At 40.9% G+C, this 9,100-nt stretch overlaps 1 protein-coding gene across 1 annotated transcript; it reads left to right on the forward strand.

Annotated features, from left to right (window-relative positions):
- The first annotated feature begins 1,297 nt into the window (after positions 1-1,297).
- Positions 1,298-8,421, forward strand: LOC139411664 (SPG21 abhydrolase domain containing, maspardin). The gene is made up of 9 exons (XM_071158283.1): positions 1,298-1,430; positions 1,826-1,890; positions 2,202-2,363; positions 3,347-3,427; positions 3,908-4,053; positions 4,577-4,685; positions 4,955-5,062; positions 5,279-5,419; positions 7,637-8,421. Exons 2-9 carry the CDS (start codon positions 1,828-1,830, stop codon positions 7,751-7,753), a joined length of 927 nt encoding a protein of 308 aa, XP_071014384.1. The 5' UTR covers positions 1,298-1,430; positions 1,826-1,827; the 3' UTR covers positions 7,754-8,421.
- The last annotated feature ends 679 nt before the right edge of the window (positions 8,422-9,100 follow it).

Here is a 9,100-nt window from a genome sequence, read left to right on the forward strand (position 1 = left end):
CTCTTCAACCTCAGGAGGCTGAAGAAATGTGGCCTGTCCCCGAGGGCCCTCACAGTGTTCTACAGGAGCACCATCGAGAGCATACTGTCAGGCTTTATCATAGCCTGGTCCGACAACTCCACCTCTACACACTGAGTGTACAAAACATTAGGAACAACTGCTCTTTTCATGACATACACTGACTAGGTGAATCCAGGTGAAAGTTATGATCCCTTATTAATTTCACCTAAATCCACTTCAATCAGTGTAGATGAAGGGGACTTAGAGAAGGATTTTTAAGCCTTGAGACAATTGAGATATAGATTGTGTATGCGTGCCATTCAGAGGGTGAATGGGCAAGACAAAACATGTAAGTGCCTTTGTATGGTAGTAGGTGCCAGGCGCACCAGTTTGAATGTGTAAAGAACTGCACAGCTGCTGGGTTTTTCATGCTCACCAGTTTCCCGTGTGTATCAAGAATGTTCCACCAACCAAAGGACATCCAGCCAACTTGACACAATAGTGGGAAGCATTGGAGTGAACATGGGCCTGCATCCCTGTGGAATGCTTTTGTCACCTCGTAGAGTCCATGCCCCGACAAATTTGGGCTGTTCTGAGGGCAAAAGGGGGTGCAACTCAATATTAGGAAGGTGTTCCTAATGTTTTGTACACTCAGTGTACAACAGACTATTACAGGTGGCTATATAAAACTATAAACAAATACGCTACCAACTTTGGATCTCTTGGACTTGTAGAATTTCCCATTATAACCAATTTCCCTACAACAAATATGTAGTTTGTTACATTGTTGTTTCAATGATGAGTCAGTCTAAGTAAATCATTAGATCTGAAGGCAAAAATGTACCTAATCCCATGGTTTTTAAGAGATCCAATAGAATGTTGTTTGTTTGATAGTCATTTTCAATGAACATATGAACATTCCAAGTTGTCTAAAAATTCCTTTATCAGCCTGCGAACATTCTATTGAATAGACTCCCATACAACAAAATATATAAAGATGTGAAAAACATAGAACAATTGAATGCCATCAAACCTTTGACACCTCAAAGTGGACACATTTTTGGTCTGGCCCCTTGACTATTCGCTGTAGATATATGAGCCTAAAAGGGAACACACCATGTCCTATTGTAAAATCTTGGTGAACAAAATGTATACATTGGTCTCATGACCATCTTTTCTCTAATGTATAGACAAAGGTTTTAGGCTTTAGGTTTTTAATAGAAGTCTGTGGTTTTAGGAGACCAATAATCATGAAGTAAAGGAGACGAAGAGAGGAAGGAAGTCATTTAACAATGTTGAAACACGCCCCTGAGCATCACGGAAGTGCGTGCAAGTAATGTCATATGACTTGTTCAGAACGAGAAATAAAATGTTGCTAATCTGTGGATAAAAGTGGACCTTAACGGTGAATGATATCCAAAGCAAACACGGTAATATTGACCCTATGTATTTTGACATATTTTTGTTTTTGTCATTGATCATCGGTTTGCAGGTAATAACTTTGTTAGAGAGAAAATCGTACAGTCGTTAGCTAACGTTACAGCTTAAGTATTCGTCACGAGTGGTGACTAACGTTAGCTAGGATGGCTAACGTGAACTAGACAGAGACATGCGACAAACTAGCCAAATAAAATAAATGCAAACTGGTGTTAGCTGACGGTTCTCATCAACCCCCCTCTTTAGTTACTAAAGAGAGAAACAAGCACACGCTGAAGGATGGCTAATCAGTTTCAGAATCATCATACTTCCTTCCTTCCTTTAACAGGAGGATACTTAATACCAGCCTATTAGCTGCATACTAGCCTTCGTCTTCTTGTTTCCACAGAAATGGAGGAGATAAGAATATCTCCTGATTACAACTGGTTCAGAAGCACAGTGCCACTTAAAAAAGTAAGCAAAAACACCATATCGCACTCCACAATAGCCTAGCTAGCTTTATCACTACATTTGTTTCAGTTGCTGGCCATTCACATAGCCCGTATGAACTCAATACAATAATATTTAATTGAACAGTTATACTATATATCTTCAGTTTGTTGACATTGACGAGTCCAACACCAGTCTTCTTAAATATTCCTTTCATTGACGTGATCCCATCTAGAAACACAGTTCTTTGTTATAGAATTTGCTATAATATTACATGGAATGTTTTGCATTTATGGGTTGTACATTCATGTTTCACCTCTGTATCATCTCTCTAGATTATAGTGGACGACGATGACAGCAAGGTGTGGTCCTTGTATGACGCAGGCCCAAAGAGCATCAGGTGTCCCATCATATTCCTTCCCCCTGTGAGTGGGACAGCAGAGGTGTTCTTCCAGCAGGTCTTAGCCCTGACAGGCTGGGGCTACAGAGTCATCTCAGTGAGTCACTGTGAAAGAACACCTTTATGGCTTGTAATATCTTCAATTCATTAAGATATTCATCATCCACAATCAAATGACCAAGGCACTCCTTTTGGAATATTAGATACACTAGACTGGGTCCACTCTACAGGTTATGTGAAGCTTATTTATTCAGTGTAGAGGCAACCAGTGCAAATCAAACATTTTGACTGTTAGGCCATCCTCTGTGTTTAGAATTTAAAATAAAAAGCCTTTTATATGAAGAACTTTGGAAAAACTGTATTCGGACTGTATGGTGAGAATTTAGAATGGATCAGTAATGGATGAATGCTGGTATTTTGATATTTGACCTACACAGTTAATATAACTAATATAACAGTAAGACAGGCAAAATTGAGGAGTGTAATTAAGTCTAATGCTTTTATAAGCATCTTTATGAAGCTGGTATACTTTTAATTGCGCTATAGGTTCATAAAGGTGTTTTCAGATTTTTATTGACCAAATAGTGAGAGAGAATGACAGTGGGGAAGGTTAGAGCGAGGTTGTGTGAAAGGGCAGTAGGCTGGATTTGATCACATGCCGATACTAAAGACGCGTGCTGGAGGCTTTACCTCTAGACCAGCCAGGGTACAATAGAAGTCTATTCTGATGTAGGAGTAGAAGTCTTTCACTAGGCTATATTCCAAGTGATTTTTATTTGAGCCAGGCACCATTGAATGTCATGACGTTAACATCACACTGAGTGGCATAGAGTTGATTCCGGTTCTCTGTAGCTGCTAGGTTCATCTAGTGCTTTTAGCTGTTAGAGATTTGGCTTTGTTTTGTTTTAGAACTGTATGCAAACAAGGATAAAACACATCCGAAGCAGAATAAGTTTACCCAACACAGGACCGTTTTGATCTGGATTAAATGTGTTTTAAACTAGCCCCAGGGGTTCCTAGACTGGATATATTCTACAAGTTAAGGTTTCTGAAAATGACTTTTCTCTCTGTCTCTCTTAGCTGCAGTATCCTGTTTATTGGGATCTCTTGGAGTTCTGTGATGGATTTCGGAAGCTTCTCGATCACTTGCATTTGGACAAGGTTTGTATTACCATGGAAAACTTGTAACGCTAGTCTTTTATGGTTTTACAATGGTATGACCTGGAATTATGCAAAACCAACAGCTATAATGCGTTTTTAATATAATAATATATGCCATATAGCAGACGCTTTTCTCCAAAGTGACTTAGTCATGCGTCTATACTGCATACATTTTACGTATGGGTGTCCCTGAGAATTAAACCCACAACCCTGGCGGGGCAAGCACCATGCTCTACCAACTGAGCCATACAGGACCATATTATTACTATATTAATGGTATTATTACATAATACATTATTACTTGTTATAAACATGTATGAGCCGTTATAATTGTCTTATTATAATTTATGTAGCAAATGTTCAATATAGTCATGATCATTATGGACTTCCATTATAAGGCGTGTCATAAGCATGTATTCTAAGTGCATCATAATGCATTAAGGCTTTAAGTAAAGTGTCAGACTATTTCTATTGTTATAGGTCCATCTATTTGGTGCTTCTCTGGGCGGCTTCCTGGCCCAGAAGTTTGCCGAGCACACACACAAGTCTCCCAGAGTCCACTCTCTGATCCTGTGCAACTCCTTCAGTGACACCACCATCTTCAACCAGACATTGACAGCCAACAGGTACAGTCCTGGGTTGTATTCCTTAAGGAACACTGTAGCAAAATTAAAACAAGCATTTCTTATTGGACAAGTCCAAGTAGTCCTGCCCTGTTTGTCTGTTTTGTTCGATTTGGTGCCTAATGAATAAGACCCTGTTTTACCCTTACCGTGCTGTGGAGGAAGAACAGGGTCGTGTTCAGTGGACAGACGTTGTGGAGCGGTGCAGATAGAAATGCCATGAATAGAGCTGACATGATTCCTTTCTCTACATGTCAGAAAGGCAACATTTTACCCTGTTGAACGCGACCCAGGTGTTTGTCAAAACGCAAAACATAGCCTTTGTTTATGGTCTGTCATTACAAATGTCATCTGTGTACCGTGTAGGCCTCCGTAGTTCATTAAAGTTACATGTTTGCCAGTCTTGTCTTTTTTGGTTTAGCCTTACCATTTAGCTTTGAGCCACATAAGTTTCTCTATTCTCTACCTGTAGATCCCTGTTCTGAGTCATTCATACAGGGACGCCATGTTATTTCTTGCCTTCCAGCTTTTGGTTGATGCCCGCCTTCATGTTGAAGAAGATTGTCCTGGGGAACTTCGCTAAAGGACCTGTCGACCCCAAGATGGCCGACGCAATCGACTTTATGGTCGACAGAGTAAGTTCCAGACCTCTATTAAAGGGGTAATCTGAAATTGTTTTGGTAAACAGCTGAGGGATTGTCTAGAGAAATGTAACCACTCAAATTCACAGCAGAGATGCATATTTTGGGTTTTGATGAGGTATGACAGTTACCACCTCTCTCTCTCTCTCTCTCCCCCCCCCCCCCTTCTCTCTCTCTCTACCCATTTCTCTCTTTCATCTCTCTCTTTCTCTCAACCCCCTTCTCTGTCTCTCTCCACCTCTTTCTCTCTCCCCCCTCCCTAGCTGGAGAGCCTGAACCAGGGTGAGCTAGCCTCCAGACTAACACTCAACTGTCAGAACTCCTACGTGGAGCCTCACAAGATAAAGGACCTGGCAGTCACCATTATGGATGTAGGAGGAACTGCTGTTCATTTGCAGCATTTTATTTCCATTCTTGTTTACTGTACATCTCACTTCACATATCAGTAGGGATTGGCTGTTTTGTGGCTTGTGGGTGGGTCATTGGAGCTGTAACCTGGATGTGTTCTGTGCTTATGCATATGTATGCGACTGTGTATAACTGTGTGTGTGCTACTTGTTTGTGTGCGCGTTTCATTTGGTTTAAAGGTGTTCGACCAGAGTGCTCTGTCACACGAGGCGAAAGAGGAAATGTATAAGCTGTATCCAAATGCCAGACGGGCTCACCTCAAAACGGGTGGAAACTTCCCCTACCTGTGTAGGAGTGCTGAGGTCAACCTATACATACAGGTGAGCACATCAGAGTTGGTAGAAAAGACACACTGTACCATTTAAACCACCAAACTGATATGATAAATATTACACAATATATTTCATGTGGGGATATGATGTGACTTTCCCCTTACATTGTATTAGGAACAGAAGTTTATAAGAAAGTGAAGTGATGTCTGTCATCAAAATGTATCTTGTAGCACAGATGCGGCTGGTTGGGTTAGCCTGGAGAGGAAGCTGTGGTATTATCTCACCACTTTAGTATGTTTATCTTGTATATTTCAGACTCAGCTGATGATGATAGTGTCAACTGTTCTACTCTCATACCGCTCTCACCTCAATGTGGCTAACATTTCCCAGCCTAATTGTTACCAAATATCCAAATGGAGATTCAGTGAATACTAACATCTGACATAGATTGATTTATCTCGAGGAGTCCCCCACGCTTGTCTCAAAGCAGCGAGATGTCGCTGTCCCAATCAAAACAGTGCTGAAATTATAATCTAGGTGACCACACGACTATTGCTTTAAATTAGTATAACGGCTGGATATGACTTTGGGAGTTTCAGTATAAGCAAGAATTTGATACATGCCTTCAATTGCATTAGCATACTTTATTCAAATATTGTCATCATTCAGTGCATCATAACTAAGGTGAGTTTTCCTCTATCTGCGCTTTTTCTAGATCCAATGGCTGTTTCCTCCTCTCCTCACTCTGCTGTCGTCCGCCTCCGCCATGTTGTTCTCAACACCACTTTATTTCAATGTACACTTTTCTAGAAATCTTTTTATTCATTTTTTTGGCACTTAATTTCTGTGATGTCAGGCCTGGGCTCGGGCTTCAGCTCACCGGTCTTCGGTCAGACCGGGATCGAATTTCAGTTCTGATGAGAACTCTAAACTGCATTCGGGTCTCCTGTGCAGTCCGGCGGTGTCAATTATGCTCAAGGTTTCCATGTGAAAACCTGTTTGGATAATGTGCTATTTTATGCCAATATTTGCGGAATTGCTTTAGTGCGACATTGTTGTAATTTCTCAGGTCTTGTCATTTTATTTTCTTGGGAAATGTGAGGTGTTGATCCCGGCTACCGGTGTTTATTTTTAAAATTGTATTTAACTTGGCAGGTCATTAAAGTCAATGACAGGAAGAGTGGTAACCCCACACTGTTGAACGTTCTAACAATTCTCAGACTCGTACATCTAGTAGTGTAGCCTCGTTAATGTATTAAACATGTGAGTTTGTGATGAATCCAGCAGTGCAGGCTCCTGCACATTTCTTATTGCCGTTTCATTGTGTTACTACTATGGTGCTATTTCTACTGAAACAACCTTAAACGGTCATAGACCACAAGCATCACTATGTACCATTTGGTACCAGATAGTTACCAATTGTGCTGACTTCTGAGATGCAAGTCAAGTATCCATTGTTGGTACATAGTTACTACTGTAGTTAGTTAATACCAATGTACATACCAAGTACTAGCTGGAAATCAGGCTGTAGGTATCTACAACCACCAGATAGACCACAATCTTGAATAGCACCACTAAACATAGTCAGACACTTGATTCCACAGCTTCCTCTGCAGGCTAACCCAACCAGCTGCATCTGTGCTACAAAAGAGGTTTTGATCACTGACATCCCTTGTTAATCCCTAGTGTTAAGTGTTTGACTGTTTTAAGTGGTGCTTTTCAACAAGATTGTCTGTTTGGAGATGCAGCCAAAAATCTTTATTTCCAGCTAGTACTTGGTATGTACATTGGTATTAACTAACTACAGTAGTAACTATGTACCAACAATGGATACTTGACTTGCATCAAAGAAGTCAGCACAATTGGTAACTATCTGGTACCAAATGGTACAAAGTGATGCTTGTGGTCTATGACCGTTTAAGGTTGTTTCAGTAGAAATAGCACCATAGTAGTAACACAATGAAACGGCAATAAGAAATGTGCAGGAGCCTGCACTGCTGGATTCATCACAAACTCACATGTTTAATACATTAACGAGGCTACACTACTAGATGTACGAGTCTGAGAATTGTTAGAACGTTCAACAGTGTGGGGTTACCGCTCTTTCTGTCATGACCTTACTTATTGTACCTGCAAGTTAGCCTTGTACCAACATCCTGATCTCAAGCTTACATTCTGTAAGGATGGTCATATGAGGCTTCCTGCATGTAACTTCATATAGACTATTTCTGAACATGTTCCCTCTGTCTCGACCCCTCTCCTCAGATTCACCTGCGGCAGTTCCACGGGACGCGGTACGCCGCCATCAACTCGGACATGGTGAGCGCCGAGGAGCTGGAGGTGCAGAAGAGCCACCTGGTGAATAGCGCCAACGACCAATGACGAGACTGTTACCCAGCACCTTCTCCTCTCTCCCAGCTCTGACCGACAGGCCAGAACCATAGAACCGGATTGGCTGATTCTGTGGGGCAGAACTATGGGAACTACGTTTCCCTGACCAGCAAAACAGCCAAGAAAATGTCAACCATAGAAATTAGAATGACTCAATTCTATTTCTGTATTTCTATGATCTCAACCATCATCACCCAGTCACCACGACTGGTCACACGGATCTATGGATCCACTTGTTAAAAAAGGTCATCTCTTCACCTGATCTTCTTTCTGTTTTTTCTACGATATTGAATACAATCAATCCACAAGTTGAACTGATACTATTTTTACTTTACAGTTAAAAATATATATTTAAATTATCACTGTTACTGTAAATAGAGCGTAATTGGCTACGTTGCTTTGAGAGAAGAAACGCCATACGATGCCATGTTATGAACCTTTTGCCTTATGTGATATAAATCTCATGCATTTAATTGATGTTGCACTTTTGAATTCCATGTTTTTCCTTCTATGTTCATGGTTAACTCTGCCAACCGTGGCGATACTTGTTAAGCTAGAAAACCTGCACTGATTAGATATACAGCTGAGGATGTTAGTCGGAAGAAATGATGTATAATGTTAAATTTAATTTGTAATTTAATAAAGCCTTCTTGAAAACATGCCCTGCCATGTGGGGTTTTGTGTAATTTCAACCAACTTTCTATGCATTTCCATAGGTTGTTATACACTGTTATGAATGCCTAAATCCTATTTGTGCTGGAATGATGTAAAGCACAATAAATGCAAGATGTCATGTTGATAGAACATTTTCCATAATGCTGGGGGTTGGTCTATTGCAGGGATCATTAACTACATTCAGCCATGGCCTATTGCAGGGATCATCAACTACAATCAGCCATGGCCTATTGCAGGGATCATCAACTACATTCAGCCATGGCCTATTGCAGGGATCATCAACTACAATCAGCCATGGCCTATTGCAGGGATCATCAACTACAATCAGCCATGGGATGGTTTTTATTTTTCTCGAGCGGATGGTCATGGGGTCGGAACATACACTACTGTTCAAAGGTTTGGGGCCACTTTTTTATTGTGGACTGCAATAGCATCAAATAGTCCCCACGATATGCAACTGTTCAGGGAAGTCAGGAACCAATACACGCAGTCAGTCAGGAAAGCAAAGTCTAGCTTTTTCAAGCAGAAATTCGCATCCTGTAGCTCTAACTCCAAAAAGTTTTGGACACTGTAAAGTCCATGGAGAATAAGAGCACCTCCTCCCAGCTGCCCACTGCACTGAGACGAGGAAACACTGTCACCACTGATAAATCCATGATAATC

The sequence above is a fragment of the Oncorhynchus clarkii genome, chromosome 6 (genome assembly GCF_045791955.1).
Source record: "Oncorhynchus clarkii lewisi isolate Uvic-CL-2024 chromosome 6, UVic_Ocla_1.0, whole genome shotgun sequence".
In the NCBI taxonomy this organism is placed as follows: Eukaryota; Metazoa; Chordata; class Actinopteri; order Salmoniformes; family Salmonidae; genus Oncorhynchus; species Oncorhynchus clarkii.